Source organism: Nothoprocta perdicaria, unplaced genomic scaffold (genome assembly GCF_003342845.1).
Source record: "Nothoprocta perdicaria isolate Ctin4 unplaced genomic scaffold, notPer1 scaffold_71, whole genome shotgun sequence".
NCBI classification, from domain to species: domain Eukaryota; kingdom Metazoa; phylum Chordata; class Aves; order Tinamiformes; family Tinamidae; genus Nothoprocta; species Nothoprocta perdicaria.
In genome coordinates, this window is record NW_020455988.1 from 1,470,438 (window position 1) to 1,494,919 (window position 24,482).

The window sequence follows — 24,482 nt, forward strand, 5'->3', positions numbered from 1 at the left end:
CGCCACGGACGAGATGATCCCCTTCAAGGACGAGGGCGACCCGCAGAAGGAGAAGATCTTCGCCGAGATCAGCCACCCCGAGGAGGAGGGCGACCTGGCCGACATCAAGTCCTCCCTCGTCAACGAGTCCGAGATCGCGCCCAGCGCCGGCGGGCACGAGGTGCGGGCCGGGGGTCGGGCCCGGGGGGCGGTTGGGGGCACCCTCCTCTCGGCAGCACCCCCCACGAGCCGAGCGGGGACGGAGCGGCCGCCGGGCCCCCGTGCCCGCCGCTTCCGAGGGGCTCTGCGGGCGGAGCGGGGGGAAGCTGCCCGGCTGCTGCCCCACACTGCGCGGTTGTTGCCCCACACTGCGCGGTTGTTGCCCCACACTGCGCGGTGGTCGCCCCAAGCCGCGCTCAGCGCAGGGTCGGCTCGAGCCGCGGCGCCGCCGCCTCGTCCGCCCCCCGTTCATTTATTTCTGGTTGTTCCCCCGTGGACCCCGCGCGGCGGCCCCGGCTCGCGGCGTTATCCGCAGTGCAGCTCCGGCACTCGGAGTTCCCCATGGGCAAGGCTCCACGGATCCTTTTTTTCCCGTCCGAAACAAGCCCCCTCGCTCAGCTTTCCCGCTAGGAAAGCTTTGCCAGCCGCCCGCTTGTATTCCTCGGTGCTGGAATAAGGCGGGCGCTCGAGCCGGGTCTCTCCTGCAGCTGCCTTCGGAATGGCTTAAGAGGAAAAGCAGAGATGCTGATCTTTGCCTGCAACTTTTCTGCCCTTCTCTGTCCTCTTCAGGAAGATCTAGCGCTGTTAACAGCAAATGAACATCCACAAAATGACTCCCCGCTTTTTTGTTTAAGTTATTTCGATGTATGTGTGTATTTATCTGTTTTCCCTGCTTGCTTCTTAATGGTGGCTTCTCTGTGGTCAGGTTTCCAGGCAAGCCCAGGCTCCGGACTCCTACCATGATAAAGGCAGAGAGCATCCCGAGGAAGGTGAGAGTCCGCGCAGCGGGATGCGGATCCCTGCGGAAAACACAAATCCCGTCTCCTTTTTGGGAGCCGGGGGGATGGTGCTGGTGCTGTGCAGCACTCTGAAAGGCGACGAGCTGCAGCACGTTTATCTTGAGCGACCAAATGGCATTTTGGTTGTTTAGAAACTGATAAGTAGGCCAAATGGATCGTTTTGCAGAAGAAATAACTATTTTTAGGATATCAGCCCAAGCAGATCTATCTCCTCGCTTGTGCAGCACAGCTCAGTTGTGGGTTCGGAAGCCGCACGACGCCTTTTTCTTTCTTGATCAAACTTAGGATTTTTAGCCGGATTGTGTCACACATCCCGAGTAGAGACAGAGCTGGGCCAGCCCTGCCTGCTGGCTGTGCTGGGATCGGCCGGGAAGCAGCCGCGCCGGGCGCTGTGGCGGGCAGTGGGGCAGAGGAGAGAGCCCTGCTGGGTGTCTCCATCCTTGCACCCCACAGAGGCTCAAGCCGCAGGACACAGGGGTGGGTGACACTTCCATCCGCCTGTCTCCRTGCAGAAAGTGGTGCCAGATTCCTTGTTTTCTTGGAAAAGGTAGCACTGCCCACGTGGCTGCCCTTGGCTCAGGTGCCCCGTGTGCTCAGCAGCCTCCCCCAGCCCCACATCCCGGGGGTGTCGCTGCAAACGGCCCCTGCCCGCTTGTCCTTTCCGGAGCGTGGCCGGAGCGGCTACTTGGCGGCCTGCGCCGTTCCCGCCACCTGCCATGGCCCTGTCCTGCCCTTCGGACGCTGTGGATCCATCCTGGCCGTGCGCCTGTGCCCGCTAATCCCGGAGCAGCGTGTATGAAATGGGGGAAAAGCTCCCTGAGAGCTGCTCCCAGAGTCGCTGCTGGGGGGCTGCCTGCCTGGACGGCAGCAAGCAAAATAAATACATTGCAACATAAATGTTTTTATTTTCCTTTTCCCAACACTTTTAAAGTGTAAACTGCTTGCTGAACATGCTTATTCCTTTAAGAATTAACTCCGTTTAACAACAACAAAAATAAGTTGTTACGTGTTGTTGCAGGCCACTCTCTGTGTCAGAAGCAGTCGCCCTGCACAGCGTGACATTTGCATGCAGGGCACCCCCATGAATGGGGATGGATGTGGCTTGCAGAAATCATATTTTGCAGGGAATAATGCGACCATTGTTTCCTCTTCCCTAGGAAAGCATCCGGACAGTGGCTTATACGGCAAGGGACCATCGTACTCTGGTTATTCTGGGTATATCATGATGCCAAATATGAACGCCGACCCCTACATGCCGAACGGATCCCTGTCGCCGCCCATCCCCAGGACAGTGAGTTGCCTGCGCCTTCCTTGGCGGTGGTTGATTGTGCTTTATTATTATTATTATTATTATTAAGTGTATATATATATATAAAGTAGCATCCCGTCCTCAAGAGGCTCCATCCTGCGGCGTTTCAGGGCTTGCTCTCGGAGCTGCTGGCAGTGCTGGTGGTGGAAGAGCCGCCGGCGGCTCCGAGCAGCAGTGCCCTCTGAGCAGGGCTGTGGGGAAATCCCTGCGTGATGCCGAGGGATAACGAGATGTAAATGCCCGTCTGCAGGGACTGGGGCAGATGGAGGCTACGGGAGGGGCTCGGACCCTTCTGTTTGCGGAGGGAAAACGGAGCTGTGGGAGCAGAGCTGCTGGAGCTGCTGGTCAGCAGGGTGCAGAGCTCCGGTGCCTCCTCTCCTGCCCCGGCTGCGGCGCCGCTCCGAGCTGCTCCGAGCTGCTCCAYTGAGTCCCGGCGGGCTCTGCGGGAAGGGCCCATGGGCAGCTCTGTCATGTCCTGCTGTGCTTGGGCTTGGAGGGCCCGTCCCGCTCGGACCCGTCGCTGGCGTGTGGGTCGGCCGATGGGGAGGCACCGCTGACGTGAGCCGTGGAAATTGCATTAGCAGCACCAGAGCGGAGTGGGAAACAAATTTGCTTGGAGGTGTCCTCTGGCAAGACTTGGTCCCTGCCGCTGCCTGTGCTGGGATGTCAGGAGCTGCGTGCAGGTATCTCCCAGTGTYAAGCAGCTTTCCCTCTTCCTGGCTCTTAGCTTTTTTTTTAATCCGTCAGCTTCTGTCTTTATTTTGTTCTGCTGTGTCCTCGGTTTTCCTACCAGGTTGTGGCTTTTGGCTTTAGAAAGAAAAAGACAGGGCCTAATTTGTGTTGGTGATTTAATAGCAGCAAAGCAGGTTAAAATACTGGATGTTGGGATTCACAACGATGCTCCAGTCTGTTTTTCCTTATCTGTTTTTCTTGCCCTTTTTTTTTTATCTTTTGACATGTCACTGTTTGCATTTCAAAGCATCAAAACGCGGTGCCGGGTGCTGCTGTCTGTGCCTCTCTTCCTGAGGGAGCCCTTGTTTGCATGTGCAGGGCAGCGCGGAGCCCGGCGCCGGCTCGGTGCCAAACAGCACCTGGAAGAGCCTCCCCAYGGAAATCTGTCCTTTCTAACACTGCTCTTCCAAGAGCTTCTGAGTGCGGAAAAGGACGTGGCTGCCCCGGCAGCGCCGAGCCTCCAGCTGCGCCTTTGCAGACCGGGAAACTTGGTGGCACCTTCTTCTGCTTCTCCCTGCGTCCCCGACTCGGGGCGTCGCGCCGGCCTCAGGGCCGGCCGGGCTCCCTGGGCGCTCTGCCCTCCCGCGGGACGCTCGGGCGCCGCGCGGAGCTGGGAGCCGCCGCGGCTCCGCCTGGAAGCGCTCCCAGGCACCGCGAGGCTGCGCGCCCCGCTAACTCAGTGCTTTATTTGCCCTTCCTGCAATGTCTGCTGGGCTCGGAGCTGCCGCCCGCGCTTCCTCCTCCTTCTCCTGCTCGTCCTCGCGGTCCGGCAGGACAGGTGCACGGTGTCTGGGAGCRAGGGAGGGAGGCAGGAGCGGCCGCCCGGGCACCTGCGCCATGAGCAGCGCAACACGGCGCTGCCGCCGGCACCGCGCGCCCCGAGGGGCCGCCTCGACGCCCCCCGCGCACCCCCCGCGCACCCACCTTCACCCTCCGCGCACCCACCTTCACCCTCCTCCCTTCTGTCTTTTCTTCTTCTTTTTTCCCTTCCCCCTTTCCTCCTCCTTTGCAAACCGTGCGCAGGATGTGGGTAGGTGCAGGCAACCCCACACCTGGTAAAATGCAGAGAAATGGGCCATTCCTGACAGACACAGCTATGCCTGGCTATATATATGTGTGTATGTATACACACAAACACACACATATATATATATATATTTTTTAATATATGAATGCATATGTATACGTATGAATGCAYATAGATAAAGCACCGCTTTTTGCCTCTGGAGTGAGCACGCGGCGTGCGGCACTGTGGCTGCCACCCCGTGGGCCTGGGTGCCACTCGTGCCATGTGTGGGGCAGGACCGGGGCAGCCGCTTGTGGCCAGTGCTGCCCTCTCAGTGTCACACGCGCAGCCAGAGCTCGCCCGGGGCTGAGCCCCTTGAAATTTGGGAATTCACAGGCAACCTCTGCTGACTCGGTGGGCAGAGGGACCTGGGCATTATATGTATATGTATATGTATATATATACATATATATGAATAATATTTGTGTGTGCTTTTTTACTTTGTTTTGTTTTTGCTAGTCAAAGCTGCTCTGTGCAGTCTGACAACACACCTAGGTGAGACAAACTTCCTTTTTTTTTTTTTTTAAGGGGCAAATGCTTTAAGTTCTTGCTCTGTAAAATAAATGAAAAAACCTGTACATCGGTAGTCATCAGGCATGCTACATCTAATGAGCCCTGGAAGAAGAAAACCAAAGCGTAATTGTGGGGCAGCTCTTTTCCCCATAGCTGCTATTGCTGCAGTGATCCCATCCCTCCTCCCCTCTCTCTTTTTCCCTTTGGATTTTCTGGTACCTGGTTTGCCTTTTGCAGTTGCCTCTGCAGGAACAGGTTAGTGTGGCCTGTGGGTCGCGCCAGGAGCCCTGTGGAGCCGTCTGTGTTTCGCCCAGAGGGCTGTGGGTCGCGCTGGGAGCCCGGTGGAGCAGTCTGTGTTTCACTCAGAGCGCTGTGGGTCGGGCCGGGAGCCCCATGGAGCCGTCTGTGTTTCGCCCAGAGGGCTGCGAGGCGGCTGCTGTAGGTGGCTGCAGGAGCAGCGCCCGCGATGCAGCCCCAGCGCGGCGGCACCTGGCGAGCCCATGTCCTGCCCGCTCCTCCTGCCCGCGTCCTGCCCGCTCCTCCTGCCCGCTCCTCCTGTCCACTCCAGGTACCTCGTGGTGGTTCCTCAGCAGCATGCGGGGACTGCAGAGGGAGCAGCAGAAACTGTTTGTCTCCTAACATGTTTCGGGTTTTCTTACTTAAAAAAAAAAAAAAAGAATCAAGTTTGCTACTGAAAACTTTCTTGTCTGTGTGGTGGGAACATGGGGACCAGAGAGGAGACTGAAGAATCGTTTCTGTCTCAAATTCAGCTGGAAAACTGTTTTGTCTCTGCTCCTTGCTCCTCCCAATGGACGAGACTTTCTGCTGTAAGATGKGGGATTTCTGCAGCCTTCTTCTTGCCTCTTCTCATCTGTTCAGAGAGCCCGAGGTTCTGTCTAGGTGGTTAAACRGTCTCTGCGTTAGCTGCTGCAGTCACAGTTAAAGGGGTTGGAGGATACAACCCTGTAAGCACTGTAGAGGGCCCTGTGAAATGCAGCTYGGAGATCCGCTTGGAGATGGTGAGGGCACAGGGAAAGGGGCAAGGCGGCAGCCGGCGGGTCTGGCTGTGCCCTGCGCGGTGGCAGGAGGGACGCAGCTCCTGTCCTGGGGGCCGGCAGCCYGGGAGCCGTTGCCTGGGTCGGATGAATGGGAAGAAGGATGAGGGCAGGAATAGCAAGCATGTGTGTGGACACGGCGTCCAGCAGGGCTGGCAGGATGTGTCCCTGGCTGCGTCTCGCCACCTCTGTGCAGGAGACTTGGCTTTCCTTGAGGGAGGTTTGCTGGGAGCCAGAGAGGAGCCGGGTGAGAGCATCGGTGCCCAGRCTCCCGCTCCTGCCCCTCATCGTGCGTCGGGGCCCCTGGCACTGGTTTCTCCCTTGACTTAAAAGCAGGGAAGCCCAAGGGCTGCAGCGCCTCTGTCCCACCAGCGCGAGCAAGGGCCCTTCTCCAGATGTTCTCCGCTCAAGTCTTGTCCCGCCTTCTCCCACTCCAGTCCGGCAGCCCGGCGCACGGTGGGCACGACGTTGCACGTTGCTGCTTAGCTGCACGTAGCCAGAAATGCCTCCCAAGGGGAACAGCAGCTTGTTACAGGCTCTGCTTGCTGCAGAAGGAGCAGCCCTAGAAGAAAAACTCAACCAGGATGGGGCATCCAACGAGGAAAAGGCTTTTCTGAGCTCCACGCTGCGTGGCTGGGAGCACTGGAGAGCCATCGGCCCAGCTCTGCTCTGCTCCAGTGCTTTTTATCACTCTGAAAATCCCTTGGGACGGGAAGGAACTAACCCCCACCAAAAGCATGCTGCTGCTCCCGTAATATTCCTGAAGTCCTACTAGAGGCATGTGCTCTTCTTTGGTTACTTACTGGAGGTAGATGCTCTCTGTGGCTCAAGAACAGACACGTGTGCACGCATGCTCCGCATGCTTTAGTGCACACGTGCATTGCAGCCCGGCTCCGGGCCGCCCATCGCTGCTGCTCTGCTGATCGCTAGTCCCTGGCGAGCTCTGCTTTCCTCCGGCAAGGACAGACCTCCCGTCCAGCATGTCCCTGCGGCCCACAGGAGCAGAAAGGTCTCTCGGCTTTCAGCCCGAGCCCCATGACCTTGCAGCTCGGCTGCTTTTGTCCTTGGGCGTGTAGCGCGATGCCGGTGCTGCCCTGGCCGCRCACAGGATCCCTCCGTGAGGGACTGGGTCCTCTCGGCAGGCAGGGCATGGATCCCTGGAATAAGGCTGTGTGCGCTGCTGGGAGGGCTGGGGACCCAATGCGCAAGCAAAGCCAGGGTACTAAACCTGCAGGACCCTCCACTTGTGTGGGGTGTGAGCGTGTGCCCCATGTGCTCTGCGTGGGAGCCCGCACGATACCTCGTGGTGGGGAGAAGCATTGCGGGTGCCTTCACCTGGCATGCTCAAAGCTGTCAAATCCTTCCCTTTCCCAGGGTTCTTGTGGCGCCGGGAAGGCAGCTCGATGTTGCTTCATTTGCTCCAAGTGGCCGTTAACACGGGCAGCGCCGGGCCTGGAATCGCTGGGACAGGCTTAGTGGGCAAAGCCCCAAGTGCGAAGTTAGGAGGCTTCCGTCAAGTACTCATGAAAGGGACGGTCCAACCTAAAACGTGAGCATGACGTTGACACCAGCTGCAGCACCGACGCTTAAAATGGGGCTGGGATTTGTGTGTGGAGCCGGAGAGCAGGGTGCTCCCGACGGCGCCCATCTGCATCCCGGCACAGCTCTTCCCAGCAGCCAGTTTGGGCTCTCTGCTCCCCAGAGTTGGACTGGGACCAGGTCAGGCAAGCTGCAAGCTGTAATCACAGGCAACACTCGTGTTTTTCATTGCTCTTGATTCTCCCACATCCTAACAGTTTCATTGCGGTCCTGTCCCATTCCAAGGTCTCTCCATTGTGAGCAAAGTTGCCACCCTCGGCCYGTGAGGCATCTGGCAGAGTGATGCCACCAACAGGACACAGCTCTGGAAACGTCTCCTTATAAACGCCGCGTTGGGAATGAGCGGGAAGCAGCGGGTGAATTTGGTGCCGCTCGTTGCTGCAAAGTGGCCTCCCGCGCGCGTCGGTCACCTCCATGCAGGGCTGCTCCCGGCGTCCTCGCGCGGAGCCGCGTCGGTGCTGCGGGGCCGCTCTGCTGCCGAGGCCGGCCTGACGGCCTCTGAGCAGAGGCCGCTTGGGAAGGCTGGGCCTCCCGACGTGCTCCGCGCTGCTTGCGGGGATGGGGAACAGCGCGGAGGGCAGAACTCGCCGAGGAGCCGAGCCGGACACCAGACCTGCCGAAAAGCATTTGGAAAAGTGTAAGCAAGAAAAACGTCTAGCTCTAAACATGCCCTTAAAGCTGTTTCTCYGACCTCCCACGGCGGAATATTGGGTTGTATTTGTGGATTTTATTTTTCCTGCCTGGCTTTCTCCTTCTCACACAAGTGTAATTTAACTTAAAGAATAAGTGTGTGTTTGGAGAACTGGCCCAAGCATGCTGGATTTGAGAATTTCGTTACTCAAAATCCTCTTTCTCTGTCACATCATTTCATGTCTCATACACTCCCATGTGCAGGGAGAATAGAAAGCTGTGCTGAGCTTAAGGAAATAGAAAGAATCAAGGAAAAAGAGGGGGAAAAAAAGCTTAGCTTTTAAGTGTGTGGAGTTTCCTGTTTGTGTTGTGACCTTTTTTTGTCCTCTCTCAGCTATTTTGAGAATAATTTCTAAGATAATAGTGCAGGGATCCTACTTTAGATGTAAATCTTCACAAGGAATACTCGGAACAGGGAAACTGCAAAAAAAATGCTGATTTTTTTAGACCACTTCAGACACTTTGACAGTGTGATTACAGGCACACTTTTAAAACTGGCATCTACTAAGCTTCTTATCAGAGTGACCTGTAAAAGATGACTTCATACTCTGTTAACGAGGAAGTATCGAGGGCCTCTAGGAGAGCTGGTCAAAACAGTGTTTTGTTGAAAACTTTTTTGATTAGAGGGCCTTCCCAAAGCCACGTATACCTCTGAGTCTGATAAATTTTAAATTCTTTTCTTTTTTTTTTAGTCTTTTTCTTTTCAGAATAGGTGCATTGGGGTGTATAGGGGAAACAGGAGTACTGGAGACTAGTGGGACAGAGTGAGGAGTGTTACAGGATCAGCAAACATTGCTCATCCGAAGCCTTTGGAAAACCTCCTGCATCTGGGGCAGAAGGAGGCTTCTTGAAGAGGATGAGATTTCAGAGCAGTCTTGCGAAGCCCATCTAGCTCCAGGACTATAAATATGTTCTGTTAGTTAAACAGCTACTGTCGCTGTAGGGAAAAACCCTCTCCTCTGCTGAATGCATCTTTCTGGCCAGGATGCCCTGGACAAACCTTTCCTGAGGCCTGGGCAATGAGCGGCGCGTGCGGAGCCTTGTGGTCCCTGTGCGCAGCTCGAGGTGGCTCTGAGGGGCGAGCCCCACGGAGGATGCGTGAGCCCCACGGGGGACACATGAGCCCCACGGGGGACATGTGAGCCCCATGGGGGTTATGGGCAGCTCCATCCCTTTCCGTGGTGCTGCCTGCGCCCGGCCTCGGTGTCAGCGCCGGGAGGCTTCTGCCTGAGAGAAATCCTCATGTCCAGAGTTCCCTTCAGGAATGCACCAGAGGGGCAATGCAGAGATGAAATATATATATATATAAATATATATATATAAAATCATAGAATCATAGAATGCTTAAGGTTGGAAGGGACCTCAGAAGTCATCTAGTCCAAGCCCCCTGCACACGCAGGGTCACCTAGATAGGTATGTGTATATATATATATACCTCTCTCTCTTTTTTTTCATGAAAATGCAGCAAAAAAAAGAGCAACTTCTGGCTTCTTGTCTCCTTTGTATTATCTGCCATCATGTGCGTGTTTAGACTCTGATAATGCTGCAATTCAACAGACAGTAGGATGCCAAGAGAGTTAAAACGAGAGATGCGTGTGGAAGGGGCAGCAGGGAATGTCCTGGACGAGCAGTTTGGCTACAAAGCGGAGCAGATGAGGAGAAGGCCCTGGCAGGGCTGCTGCRGCCGTGTCTCACACCCAGCCGTCCCGTTAAGGGCCAAGGAATCACACTGAGAGTTTTGTGCAAAACTTTTCTGTCAAAAAATTCTTCCCTCTTAATTTCTTCCCTTTTTCCCCTCTGTGCCCTTGCAGAGCTGCGATCTCTCCCCACTGCTCTTTTGCGTTGTCTGTTGCTGTTTTTGCCCCAGGGAGGGCGGCCCGCAGCACCTTCCTCTGCAGCACCGCTCTTGTCTCGGGTCCCTCGCGGAAATCCGGAGTTGATCCCGTTTGGCAGTGGCAGCATTGTGCGCTCCCGCTCTCCCAGGATGGAGCCACTGCTTTGYTTTAGCCGAGTTTATTTCTTGTTTGGCTCCTGCCAGCCTCCCGGGGAGGCCGCGTGCTCGGGCTCTGGCGCTTCGCACGGGCACGCGGGACCTGCAGCCTCCAGCTCCTGCGTGTCCCGGCCTGTATCCCTACATGTCCTGGCTGCCACTGGTCCGTCAGGTCCTCAGCTCCCTCGAGTACAGTTCAGTGTGAGGAGGGGACAGGCAGGTTGCATGGGCTCACACTGGGGAATCCTCTGCACACGAGGAAGGGAAGTGTCCAGGAAGGGATAATCAGCAACGTGTGGTAAAACCCCGAACCTCCTGCTGCTGGCAATGGCAGGTGGGCGGCCCGGCCTGCAGGCCCTGTCTCCTGCTGCRGAGCCCTTGCCGGCCCCGTCTGCCACCGGGCGCCCATTCCCAGGGTCTCCTGGCAGTGCAGGGAGCTGAAATAGGGTCCCAGGCCCAGGGCCGGAGGGGCCTTGGATTGCGGTGACAGCCCAGCCCTTTCCTTGGAGCTGCTTGGAGGGATCCACTGTGAGAGCGGGTGGCAAATCTGCGTGGGAAGGAGGATGGTGGTGCTGGGAAGCACATTAGAGCAGGAGAGACTTCTTTCTTAATGCGACTGAAATCAGCTYTTGCTTCTGGGTGGAGCCTGCTACGTTGGCCTCTGGTTTCAGTCTCAGTGCGGCGTGTGTGTGTGTTAAGGAATAGTCCAAGTAAGACCAGGATGGGTTTTCCAGCCTTGAAGTGACAGGGACATAAGCGCCGTGTCCACAGGGAGGGAGGRCAGATCCCTCCGCTGCGCTCTTCGATTCGGGGTTTTAATGACTTCGGGGAGGGGAGAAAAAAGGAGCCTTAGAACGGCAGGAGAAAAACGATATGGCTGAGAGGAAATTATTTTTATTGCTAATACACGGGTGCTCATAATGTTTAATTCTTTGCAGCTTATAATGTTTAATTTCCTACAGCTTGTGCTTTATTTGCACATTCCTCTCCATGCAGCACGCTGCAAGGGGCAGCGACCCTCTTTCCAAATTGYCCTTCGTGAAGGCTCCTGTTGGGGGTGGATCTTACAAATGAGAGGTACATTTGCCATAGGGCTGGTGCCGCTTGGGACGCAGGCGGAAAGGGGCTCYGCTTTGCACTGTCCCTGCCCCTTCCCTTCCCAATGACAAGTTGTAAAAGTTACCTGGAAATATTTTCCCCACCTTTGGCCCCAGTGCAGGAAGGTGTTTCTTGCTGGGGTTTTCTCTTGCTTTCACTCGTGCAGGCAGAGAGGAGGAACGTGGGGGCTTCTGACCCTCTCCGAAAATCCTATTGTGTCAGGAGCAGCTTTCGGGCAGCTCCTGCGTGAGCGAAGAGCAGCGCGTCGGGGCGGGCGCCCGGGGCTCCTCCAACTTATCCTTCGCGCTCTCCAGCTGTGTTCTCGTGCCGGACGTGGCCCCGGCGGGAGCGGGAGCGGGACGCGGGTCGGAGCGGGGGCGGCTCCGGCACCACGTCAGGTGCCGCTCGCCCCGCCGCCAGTCACGGCGCTTTTCCCCAATTTGACTCGCTTACCCAATCGTATTTTTACTCCAGCCTGGAGGCTTGAAAAASCATGTGCATAATCAGTTCATTTTGTGTGGTCCCGGCTGTAAAAATGCCCCCTCTGTTCTTTCCATATGAAAAACGTGTTTTTAATTTTGGGGAACTTATATAATTTTCTGTGCTCTCTTTTGTATTTCAGATTAGAAACAAATGCCGCCTTCCCCTAACTTTGCATGTTCCAATTACCGAGTTGTGAAAATAAGTCGTCCCCTCCGCTTTTGTTACTTTGAAAGCAGCTATCGGTGATGTCAGAGTCAATACTAAAAGCATTAAGGATGCTGGCAGAATGTAATGCAGCTGCAATCCAACATCATGTTGGAAATGGGGTTGCGAGCATAAAGGCTTTCCATATTCCCAGGGCGCACAACTGCTCGCGGCCTTGGCTTTGATCTCTTCAAAGGCGGCTGCCTCCTCCTCCTCCTCCTCCTCCTCCTCCTCCTCCTCCTCGGCGCAGAGACTTGGCTGCCGCTCGTGCTGGAAAGGGAGGAAAAAAAAAAAAGGCAGAAAAAAAAAAAAGGCAGAGGTCTCTATTCAGGCAGAAATCAATCACTGTGCGGGAACAATTATGTGTAATTCAACCATCCTGGCAACGGGGCGAGATTATGGGTTTGTTACCTGAGTGACTGCGCGGGGCCGGGCGGGGGCCGCGGGGTGACAAGCGCCGGTCGCGCCGTCCCGCAGAGCAGAAAATGAGGCTACAAGCGGCCCAGCGGGTCTGCATACGGTGCCGGAGCCGGAGCGCGCCGGCCCCGTGCGGCACCGCGGGAACGGGCAGCTCTGGGGAGAGGCGCCGGGCACTCGGAGGGCACCGCGAGCTGCGGGGCTGCCCCGGGCTGGCGCCGTGTGACGAGCGCGCCCGTCCTCGGCCGCCCGGGCTCGTGCGGGCAGCCGGCTCCTTGGGACACCCTGCGCGGTGACGGCCGCCGCTCCAAAGGTCCCCCGGCTCCCRAGCGCTGAGCACTAGGGTTACCACCCTCAAACAGAGCGAGAGAACCGGCACATCTAGCACCAGCTCTGAGAATGTTCATTTAAAGTATTATTGCCTGTAAAGTCCCAAAATAACTTTTCTCCCCAAAAGGCAAAATAAAACGCAGATGCCTGATGATAAAACAGTAACCCCACTCGGGCCGGTACCCGGGATGAGCTTTACCTTTCATACTGCTCAGGCTCCAACATCAGAGGCGCGAGGAGCTGCTTTGAGTTATGGATCTTCAAACAATAAGTCAAAACAAAAAATCAATCCCTCCAGTCCCTGGGTGCAGTTAGCTCGAGATAAAAGAGAAAAATAAAGTTATGCTAAAGCAGCGATAGGAGAGGAGCGGAGATGCCAAGGAAACACCAAGGACAAGTGCAGAGTTGAAGCGAGCCTGGCGTGAGCCAACATCAAGGATTTTTTTTCTTAATTCTTTTTTTTAATCTTATCAGAAAGTTCCCCGGGTTGCCAGCTGTTTGCCAAGTGGGTCCACGGCGCCCCGGGGCTGCCCGAAGCGCCGTCTGCGATAAGAGCCGCCCCTCGGCCCCATGCCGGGGGCAGCCCTGCGCCCGGCTGCCCCTTGGCTGTGGCGGATTTGGGTGCCCGGGGAGCCGACCGCGCGGCCAGGGCTGATCCTGCTTATCCCTTCTGCTATCCCTGTCCCTTCTAGCCAACTGGTGCAAGCAAGGGCATCGGCAGCCCAGGTGTTCGTGGGGCTGAGGAGCGGATGTGCACAGGCGCAGCCGTGGGGTGTGCTGGGAGGACGGGGCCCCCAGCGTGGAAAATCCATGTCCTCAGCCTCCCCTTTCAATAACGTGGAAGATCCTGCAGGCAACGCTGCTCGGGGAGCTGCTCGGCAAGTTACTGCCTCTAAGAATGGGGAAGAAAAGAGTAAAAACCTGCAGCTTGATAATTATTCCCATTCATCTCCGGCTAGATTGCATCTTAAAGATAATTTTTTTAATTGCTTTAATAGTTCTCCTTGCTGTCGTCCTCTTTGAACCAGGCGCTCTGCAGCAGGTACCTTTCCCYGGGAGCCGCTGGGGTGAAGGGCTGTGCAGGAGGCTGAGCCGCAGCCGCGGGCGCCGGCAGCRCCTTTGGGATTCCGGCAGTGCCGCCATGGGGAAGGTCCTGTGGTCCCGACATGGTGTGTGCCGGTCGGGGAAGCAGCGTCGGGCCAGGTGCAGYGTTCACAGGCTCAGCAGAGACACGTGGCTTTCCCGTCGTTTGCTGGAGCCAGCGGGGCCGAGACAAGGAGATCTTCGGGGAGCTGGTGCAAAGGGAAGAAATGTGGAATCGCTGAAAAATGAGAAATTCTGTACAGAGACGGGAGGTGTATGAGACATCAGCAAGATGCCCTGAGGCCTTTCTGCCTCCGTCCTGGAGGGTGCCAGGCACAGGCTCCAAAATCTGCTCTTTGGCATCGGGGTGAGGTAGGAGGATTACTGTGGAGCGCAGGGCTCCAGCGCCGTGTGGGAAGTGCCTGGCCTGGACTTCCCATGTGTCTTCCTGGGAACATGGGCATGGACCAACACGAGYGGRAGCTGTGGCCAGGCCAGGCCTTTCYGCTGCTGCTGCTCCGCCTCGGGAGAGCTAGTCTGCGCGGRGTCATTTTGGAGGCATCRGCAGCGCCGCCCTCTGCTCGAGCAGCAACAACTGGCGTGTTGGAGATAGACCCGCTCCGACTGGAGCCTGTTCCTCCTCCTCCTCATGTGGGGCACTTGCTTCTTTGCTATTGTTGTGGCTGGGTCTGGCTGAGCATCCTGGAGATGCCAGCAAATGGGCTTGTGCTGGCTCCTGGCCGCAAGGGCAGGTGCTTGTGGCAGCTCTCCCAAGGCAGCGAGCAGGACATGAAAAAATAGCCAGACCGGAGAGGACTGGGAAGCGGGACCAGTCCTAACTTGACTGCCCGGAAGCAGCGCGTGCCTCCTTGGAAGAGGGGCTGGTGTTCCCGGCCGCCTCTCAGGGCACCCCTGCCCTCCCCGGGGACGCAGCGTCTGCCGCTCCCGCGGGCGCTTCGGGCTCGCGCTGCCCTCGCCGCTCTCCTGGGGAGCACCCGATGAGCCGGGCCGGGGATCGCGCTGCATTAGCTGCCCCAYGCTGCCGATTTGCGGTCATTACTGGTGTAAGCCGCTGCACTCCCATTGTTGCTGATGGGATTGCGGCTCTTCGTGTCGCAGGTGGATTGGACTCAATTAGCTGCAGCCGYGGCCTTAATTAGAAACTCGCCTTTCCACGTCCCTCCCAGGCTCCGAGTGGGACACACCGGCTCCGCCTGGCCGCCCCAGGCCCTCCGCACCAGGAGGCAGCCAAGACCTCTGCTTGGGGCCCTGTGCCTGCTCCGGGCCGGCTCTCTGGGCACTCGGAAGGCYGGAAGGAGCCGCGGGGAGTGCGGAGGAGCCCRCGCCGCTCGGCCGCCTGCGCTGGCCGGGCCTGACGAGCCAAGCGGCACCTTTGGTGTTTTTAGGAGCTGGTCACTTGTCAGTGGCCCTGAGGAAACCGCGCACTTCCTGGGTAACACCCGGCTCCCCCAGGATCCCGGGTGAACTGAGCTGGCMCTTAAGTGCCATGGAGAACATGACACTCGTTATGAACTCGCTCTGTAGACAGAAAAGCCTGGACGTGGYGATGGGAAGGGCCCACCTGAAGGCAGTGCAGCCCCTGGCCAGGGCTGGCCTCGCCAGCCCCACGCACCAGCTCTGTGGGCAAAYGGGCTACCCAGAGCCTTGCACGTCCTCCCTTGTGTCCCCTTCGCTCCTGGAAGCTTTTCGGAAGAAGCCAGAATTTTCCAAGTGTGTTGCAGCCCCTGCCTGGCACCGTGCGGTGGGTTCATCTCTCTGGGAGCTGATCAGGATGTCCCAGTGGCACCTGGCACGGGGGATGTCCCAGCCCGTCTCCTCTTCCCAAACGTAGCAGCTGCGCCGGCTCTATTTTTAGTGTTGGTTTCAAGCGGGGAGCAAGAGGCTTCGCTGTGTGCGGCGCACAGCGGCGCAAGCAGTGGGGCTGCCAGGCTGCCTTTCCGGCGGCTCCGTGTCCTTTCCCGGCCAGGAAGGATGTTCCAGGGACAGGCGGCGCTCGCTGCGCCCCGGGCTGCGCTGCAGCTGCTCCCCTGCTGGCTCTTCCTGCAGCTGCCGCGTGCCCGRAGCTCCTTCCCTGTCTCATCCCGGGACTGCTTTTGCTTCTCCTCCCCTCTGAAAGCTGCTGGGAGGTTGGTCCTGTGGAGACCTCCGCGGGGCTGGGCCGCAGCTTGCCGGCCTGGAGGCGAAGGGGGCTGAGGCCATGAGTTGGGGCGAAGCTGAGCTGCGTGGGAACGTCCCCGCGATCCCTCCTCTCGCAGCAGCGCGTGTGCTGGGGTTGCAGCCCATCCAGCATCTGCGTGGGGACTGCAGGGTGCCCCGTGGCTCCTGTCGGGGATGTGGTGAGGTCTCTTGCAGGAGGTGATGTTTGAGCTCTCGCTGCAGGTGTTAGCCCAAACTTTAGTAGGATCACGTCAGTCCTGTGCAAAGGTGGACGGGATGGAGGTGGCCCCGTCCAGCTGCACATGCAGGTCTGATCCTGATYGTAATGAAGGTTTTCTCACTGTGCCCAGTGTTTGCTGGGTGGGTGCTCAGCGCCCTGGCACTTGCAACGTGCAAGGTGCTCTCTGGGCATGCGAGAGGCCCCCACTGGTCACCCCATCTGCCCGTGGCTCGCATGGAACAGCAGGAGAAGGTGCTGGGGCTCTTACTGCTGCCTCGTCGCTCGCGGGGCTCGCGGTGGGTGGCATTCRTGTCTGATGCTGCCGCACACCCCTGAAAACAGAAAACAAACAGGAACAGACATAAGTGGGACTTTAAGGGAGACCAAAACTGACTCGGGTGTTTGTTCTCCTGAGAGAACCTGTGGTCCTAGCAGCAGGTCAGCCACGGGTTTGCATGTGCCCGGGCAGGGCCCTCCCTGCTGCTGCGCTTCAGAAGCAGCAGATGAGGAGCAACCCCGAGGGGAGGTGACCGGCTTGGTGGGAATCCCCACGTCACCTCACAGGAGCAGGTGCTCCCCAAAGGTTCTTTCACGCACGGGGTGGATGTGCGTGTTCCCTCACAGGCTGCACAGATGGGGCAGTGCAGGGTGGGAGGCCGTGGCCGGGACACTTGCCTCAAAACCCGTTGCCTGGTGCTCTGCCCCTTTCAKAAGGGGCCCCTTTCAAACTGCCCCTGGCAGATGCCCGTGCTCTCCGAGCCCCTGCATTTTCCTGTCACTCTACTGCAGCAGCTCTCAGTGTACCTGGTGTTTCCCCACATGGCAGCACTGCTGCAGGGCCAGGCGCGCAGGCCGCGCATGCTGCGCGTTGCTGCTGCTTTGCAGCGCGTCGGTGCCCGCCCTCAGCTCTGGGGCAAACCCCCTCCCCAGGGGCACCCGTGCACCCGGGCTGATGTGATGCATTTATTCACGAAGCCRGTGCCAGCGGGCGAGAGGGGCGAGCGCCGGGGCGGGTGGCCGGGCTGGAGCAGAGCCCGTGTCGGGAGGTGTCACGTTGTCCCTGTGTCCATCCATCCACCCATTGGGGCTTTGCTGCCCGCTCCCTCCCACGAGCTGCAAACACATGGGGCTGCACATAGGCTGGGCGCGTGGGCGGCTGCATTGAGCTCCCACGATCCTGGCTGGGATCCTGCGGCATGGATCCCGCACATCGCGGGGCATCGCAGGGTGCTTTCATCAGCAGCCCTCCCTGCCTCCCGGCCCCCAGGCCTCCAGATTCCTCCAAACCCAATGAATGGAGAGGAGCGCACGCGGCGGGTGCACGTATGAAATTTCAGAGGCTGCTGAAGCCACCAAGCGCGGTCRGGGCGGGGGGCAGGCAGTGGAGCCCCACGCAGCGCCGCACGTTGGGGGCTCTGCCCCACTTTAAGGGAACAAAAATCAAACTGCACAAAATCAACTCTTGTTTGTGTGCAATACAGGTTCCCCTCCTCCTCCTYGCAGCCTGGCAGCGCACGCTGCCCTGCCGCTCCTTTCTGCACTGTCCGCGTGCGTTTCCCGCAAGGCCTGGGGCCAGCGCTCCGCTCGGGCGCCGGCAGCGCAGGTATTTTCCCTGCAAAAGCGCCAGGCCTCCRAGCTGCTTTTTCTTTCTCTCTCTCTCTCTCTTTTTTTTCCCTCTTTTTATTACCTCCGGCTTGTGCCGCGGGCTCGTTATCTGGCGCGGCGCGGCAGCATGATCAAAGCGCCGGGAAAGGTCAGGCATTCCTCCAGGAGCGGCTCCCGCGGCCCCGGCACCTCGCCGAAATCCTTTATCTCGGCAGCGCCTGAGCCCACAGATTAGCCCGCCCGGCCCCAGCGCCCGGGGCCCGCGAGCACCTGGCCTGGCTCTCCCCGGGGAAGCTCTGGGGGTTTTGCTGCTCTCGCGCTTCAGCGGGGGGGTTTCCTTCCTGCACGATGCTGCGAGGGGGGCGCCGGCGAACGCCCCTGCCCACAGCACCTGAGCAGCTCTCGGCAGCCCCACTCTGCAGCGCTCCTACAAAAGCAGCTCAGGTGCAGGCAGTTGCATGTGAGGAGCTGCAGGAAGGGGGGGATGCTTCAGGTAAGTGGTGTTGTGCCTGCCTGCCTGCCTGCCGGCCGGCCAGCCAAGTGCATTGCTGCCTCTTTGAGGTTCCCTTGCAAGTGCTCGCTCGGGTGAGCGAGTGCTCGCGTGGGTCCCAGCCGTGCCCCAGGGCCTGGGCGAAAACCAGAGCACCCTGCAACATGGGGCAGAGCTTCTCCTGTTACCTCTTTCYGACAGCATTAAGGTGGAGGGAAAGCGGTAGGAGAGACTCATCAGCCTTTCCTTACCTAGCAGGAGCCTGTTGCACAGTGTGGGCCTTTGCTGTTAGTAAAGGGGAGTGTGGATTTTGTTGGACTGGAACATTTGCTTTCTGGTTTAAAATCTCATTTAAAGTCTTGTTTTAATCTTGGTGACCTTTATAGCCTTGTTGGAGGTGAAAGGAGGGGTGTGTGTGTTTAGCTGTTAAATGCYTTATAAAGCTTAATAAAGCTGTTGTGGCGAAAGCTAATTTTCTGTCTGATAAACTGTTCAGTGGTGTCTCACAGAGCCTAATGTACTGGTATATTCGCCCCAGCGGTGCCTTTATTGCATAAAAGTTACCAAAGTGGAACCAAGTTATGCCAAGAGGGGAAGAAAGGAGAGAGGGAAAAAAAAAAAAAAAAAAAAAAATTGTCCACCTCTTCCTCTGCCACACTTAGGGGAGGAGCTAATTGCACCAGGGAATGTTAATTGCATCAAAAATCCAACTGTTTATAACGGTGGGGGAATGGTGAGCTTCAGAAGTGCCTCTAATGAAATAAGGCATAACTCACGTATAATGTTTGCTGAGTTTAGGAGGACTGAAGTATAATTGCAGGGCAACCATCGCTGTTAGTGGGACCCTGCACGCGCTTGTGAGACCATCTGGAGGGGTGATTTACAAAGGCCTGGACAATCTGGCAGTTTAGGAATTTAGGTGTGGTGTTTTTTTTTTTTTTTTTTTTTTTTTAATGATGTTTAGACTCTTACCCCTGTTATAAAGTGCAGCCCGGAGTTTTTATGGGGATGTAGGTGCTTCCTGCACAAGATGCAGGTCATGGTTTGTTTTTGTTTTCTGTTTTTTTTCTCTTTTTTTTTTTTTTCTCCCTCCTTCTCTCTTTAAAGGGTTATTTTGAATTTCAAAAAGGCAGCTCTTGAATTTAACAACAAAAAAAAAAAAGAGAAAAAAAAGAGGAGAAAAAACCACCCCAAGCCTAGCAGCAGGCAGACAAGATCCTGTGCCGAATTTAAGAGCTGTCACATGTGCCGCACATACCAACAACCTTTTTCCCTAAGCCCTGCGGCCACCGGGAGGAAGGAGCTTAGCAGCAGCAGAGCAAATTGGCAGGGGTGGAAGCGGCAGCGGGGCYGAGTTGCGCTGCCCTCCCGGAGCGAGCTGTGGCCGGCAGCTCCGCGCCTCCCGCTCCGCCCCCAAGGGCGCCTGGGGCAGCTCTTGGGCCCCACTGGTGATAGAAGAAGGACCAGAAAAGGCTGAGTGTGGGGGTGATGCCTAGAGAGCTCAGCGGGCAGCCGCGTTCCTCAGTGGAAAACCACTGAGCTGATTTGCACTGAGTTCAGCTAAACCTGTCAGCATCCACGGCATGGGCCAAAAAATGCCCCCTATCTTTGACCTTATACTTCTTCCAAGTTATTCTTTGCTCGTGTTTAAATGTATACTGTGATTTTTCTTTCTCTTTTTTTTTCTTTTGTATTCTTAGCTACATGTAAATGTAATTTCAAAGCATGATTTGTGTCTTCTTGGAGTTACGAACCCCAGTGGGATCATTCTATAAAATTAAGTTAGCAGCTTTTCAACACTCCTAGTTGGACTGAAGTAGTCTCTCACAATGTGGTGGAGGAATAATTCCTGCTATAACCTTCTGTTGATGGTTCAAATAACCTGTCTAAGAGACATCCTGTTTCTGGAGGGCCCTATTGCTTTAATTCCTTCCAAAATTGGTTTTGCCTTCTGTGGAACAGTGCTGCAGAAYTTAAGTACTTGCAAATGCGTTTTACCTCCAGATATATGTTGCAGTTTGCATTTTCAATCCTAGTGAAGCTTCAGCAGACGGTTACTTTTGGCCTAATCATTTGTACATTTTTAGGGATTTTTTTTCTTAGTTCRAAAATGAATATTTAATTTTAAGCCTTTGGACCATCTTGCCCACATCCAGGGATGGATGTCTAATGAGATGACTTTTTACCTCTGCTAAATGGTTATATTGTTTGCACTGATGTATGCTAAGACTTGATGCATTAAATCTTTGGTCATTAGCAGATGCCATTAGCAGAAAAGTCCAAATCACTTAGAGCTGTGACTTAAGACTTTTCTCTAAAACCTGAATTTGCATGTTATTGGATAAATCTGCTAATACGGTTTAACTGGACTTGGGGAAGTTACTTAAACTTTTTCCTCTGCATGTGCAGGCGCCCTGGCCCCTGGGAGACCTGAGCCCCTAGAACTGGACCCTATGTGGGGTTCCTGTGCACCCCCTGGCACTAAATCCGTGCCACCAAGCATTACCTGCTCTGAGGTCCTTGTGGGCTGCTGCAGCGCTGTYGTGTGGGGCTTCAGGTGGGACAGAGTGGCTCCCGCTCTGCCGCAGTRACCCCAAGGAGCTGCTGAAGATCCTGGGATAGGGCTTGGGACCTGCCYGCGAAATGCGGATGGGCCTTCCCATGGCCTGCCCAGTCCTGTTGGATAAATCTTTCCAAAGCGCTGCTGGGGTCTCCCTCAGCTGCAGCTCTGCAGGTCTCCGCTGGGATCGGTGGCGGGCGTGCGCGGGCCAAGGAGGGCGCGCGCCGTTTTGATCAGGGGTTCAACGCCGGCACTTCATGAACGCTCGGAATCCAGCGTGTTTCTGTTGGAGAGTCGGCACCCGTGGTTTTAAAATTGTCTTGAGGGGAATCTGAGTGTTTGTTGCAATGTTACAGCCAAATCTGTGGTATAAATTTGCACTGTTTAAAGCAAGAGTCGCAAAGGGGCAAGACCCGTTCTGAGACTACGGGCAGGCCACGAGGGTGGTGTTTTCTCTGCAGTGCCACAATTACCCTGAATCCGGTTACTAACTAATCCAGCAAGATAGATGCTTATCTTCGTCTTTATCAAATCCCATTTACTCCTCTGTGCAAAGCTCCTCTGGCTCTTGTACTTTCTTTTATTTCTTTTTATTGTGCGTCAACTCTCTGGGCTTCGAGCAGGGGAGCTGCCTCTTGCTCTTGGTGTGTCCTCCTGTGTTGCCTTCACATCCACGCTCGAAACCTGGCTAGAGTCAAATGCTGATCTTTTGGCCAACAGATGTGATGTGTGGTCTGAATAATAAAATACCGGAGTGGGGTCTGCTGGTGGTGAGCAGGTCCCTGTGTCTGCTCTGTGCTGTTTTCTCAATTGTACCATCTAACAAGTGGAGGATGCTTTGAAAAATGAAGCATTAATTGATCTTTGCTGCAAGGAGCAGGGAAGATTGGCTGTATATGTAAAACTCTGTCAGGAATCAGTGTTTTGGGGATGGGAAGGAGCTCTGCATTGTCCACCCTGCTGCATCTGCGCCGGGCTCCCCGCACAAAGGCCCTGTCCCATCGCTGGGCAGCCGGGTCTCACCAGAAGGCCCTGTTGGCACCTTCTCTTTTTCTCCTCCTGCCTGCCCTGCTGAGGCTTTGCCCATAAGGATGGGTCTCCAGGCAGGTCTCTCTTTAATTGCTCCAGGATGAAGTTGTTCTTGGTGTTTCCTTTTTATTGCCGCAATTGGGTCTCCCAGAGCACAAATCCAGCACTAGTTTGGCCATTAAAAGTCTATCACTKCTTTCCAAGGAAGAGTGAAGTTGCTATCCTCTGGGCTTGCTAAATCCTCCCGTTTCAGAAGGAATTCAGGGCTGTGAAAAGTAAACAAATTAAATTACATTAGGTAGAAAGGGATGGAGTGTTTTTTGTTGTTTYGTTTTGTTTCTTCCCCTTCTTCCCCCACACTCCTTCCTGTCTCTTCAAGGTGGCCTCAAATCCTTCAGCAAGTCATTGGTCCTTCTGTTTCACAGTATTGCTATAGCAATAGCAGAAGGTGTGTGTGTGGGGGGGTGTTGTGTATTTTTGTTTTTATTTTTTATGTGCATGTCTTAAACTCTCTTTTTTTTTAATGAGAACTGCATACCCACCTGCTCTGTGGTGTTTCTGTAGCTGTGTAAATACCCTCCTGCATCAAAATGTTGTCCTTTTGATGGCTTGGATGGGTTATAATTCCTGCACTGAAATATTTATGGCCCTCAGGTGGCATAGCAGGTTATTATGTAATATTTCCATTGGAAACATCCAGGCCAACAGGGTATTTCTGAAGCCCAACAATGCTGGGCTGTTTAATGCTGATTTCCAGCCCACTGACAAGCCGCTTGCCCACTTTTCACAGGTCCTTCATCACCAAGAGCCCTACACACCACAAGCCACGGCCACCAATTTAGGAGACAAGGTGCTGTAGTTTAAAAAGCAAAATAAAAGCTCCCGGATGCTGCAGAGTTGGGAGAGACATGGGCTGGCTTAATGAAAATACAAGCGGATGATTTCTTAAAAGCCACTAACCCTGATACCATGAGCGTGGTGCATGGTGATTATATCCAGTATAATACAGAATGTTAATTACCAAATTTTKAGAAATTAATGCTGCTTAGCAGCTGTGTGTGTGACCTAAATACATCTATTGCCTGATCTTTATTCATAATATACAGTTTATTGTTGATAAAGTAATTGCTGAATGGTGGGCTGGCCCACAAGTCTTGTAGCTGAAGACAGAGGCCAGATGAGTAAATCATCTGAAATTTGTTGGCTTCTATTTCTGTTGAATTTATACAAACAGAGAAGATGAAGAGCAGCCTGAACCATCGCCTTTAGAACTCAGCTCATACATATTATTTAGAATTCATATTGCTTTTATTATTTGGTCGCAAAAATGGACCTAATGCTTGTTGGCTTTAAAACACCTACTAGGGCTGCTTTCTCTCTCCATCTTGCAAAATATAAGACAAGGCCAAAGCTTAAATTAAAATCCTCAGGTTCTTATCTCTTTTCCACAGGAAAGCAAATCTGTGTTGAAAACCGTAAAATTAAGAGGAGAGCAAGGATAGCATAATTTAGCAAAAATTCATGGCACCAGATTCTGAGCTATATGACTGGAGGGATAGGTCAGACATTAAGAAGATACTGCCTGCTAATGCAAGTTCCTTAAGGTGGTGCTCTGAAAACAAGGAAAGCAGAAACCATAGCACTGCTTCCCGTTTGCTCCCATTCCCCCTCTCCTATCGGCCTTAATAATAAATTGACTTGTCTGTTTAATAACCCTTCGAGTTCTCGGTGTCGAAAGAGATCCTTGATTTGCGCTCAGAATATTGTCCTAAAATCTGTTATTGTGTCAGGGTTTGGATATTGAGATTCAACTGAAATGAACTTCATTGGGCTCTTAGATTTAGAACTGCATTTTAAACCTGCCTATTATTATTATTTATTATCATCACTGCAGAAACCTCGCCCTGTTAACGCTTGCTCTTTCTCCTTCTCTCGCAGTCCAACAAGGTGCCYGTGGTACAGCCCTCTCATGCGGTTCACCCTCTCACCCCCCTTATCACCTACAGCGATGAGCACTTTTCCCCGGGGTCGCACCCGTCTCACATCCCCTCAGACGTCAGCTCCAAGCAAGGTGAGCCTAGAAATGTACTTGGAGTATTTTCCAGCCATTTTCAGAGCTGCTAATCMAGCCGTGATGCTGCGATTTAAGTTGTCTGCTTGGATCTTTGTGCTCTTTCCTAACGTGTTAATTCTGGCTTGTTTTACTCGTCCAAATGCCTTAGGACCTCAGTGAACGGCAGCCCGTGGTCGCTTCTCGCCCGTTGTGCTCAGCCCCAAGCGCAGGGCGGATGCGCCGGCGCTGCTGCTGCTGAATCCCAATTGGAGCTGCAGTTCATGCTCTTCTACTTGGACTGTCCAAASCTGCCCCGTGTTGGCTGACGTGGATGAAGGGTGTCCTGGAAAGYGAGAGGGGCCAGGGCAGAGTCTGAAGAAGTTTCAGGCCTTATAAATATCACATTTTTAATCCTCTTGTTCCTGCTGTCTTATGCAGAGAGCAGAATTTTCCATGTCCAAGTTGTGGGTGTTTCTCCTTTTCCTCTTTTTTCCTGTTCCCTTTTCTCCCCTCTTTTCCCTGAATCCATTGTGTTACTTTGGCCTTGCTGGGCACCTCGAGCTGGCTGCCCCTGTGGCGGTGCAGCCACGTGTGTGGCCTCCTCGTGCTGCAGCGCGGCCAGCGCSGCAGCCACTCCCGAGGGACAACCTCTTCCCTGGCTGCCTCTGCCAGAGGCCTCCCACCATTGTTCCCCCGCACCGCTTCCGGAGCRACACCATTCCCGGCTCCAGACCACCCTTGGTTCCTGCCACCCCCTGCCAAGCCCCATTCCCTGGTGGG

General features: G+C 55.2%; 1 protein-coding gene across 3 annotated transcripts in view; it reads left to right on the plus strand.

Moving 5' to 3' along the window:
- Positions 1–6: 6 nt before the first annotated feature.
- The window catches only part of LEF1 (lymphoid enhancer binding factor 1), a 49,619-nt gene continuing 25,143 nt past the window's right edge, over positions 7–24,482 (plus strand). Inside the window, exons 1-4 of one of the 3 annotated variants that reach the window (XM_026050912.1) lie at positions 7–160; positions 905–968; positions 2,156–2,289; positions 23,588–23,720. In XM_026050912.1, the coding sequence (XP_025906697.1) occupies positions 14–160; positions 905–968; positions 2,156–2,289; positions 23,588–23,720 (478 nt within the window). In that variant the 5' untranslated portion in view covers positions 7–13. Of the gene's footprint in view, positions 161–904; positions 969–2,155; positions 2,290–18,050; positions 18,064–23,587; positions 23,721–24,482 lie in introns of those variants that run through there. The other 2 variants (XM_026050914.1, XM_026050913.1) reach the window with 2 other exon arrangements.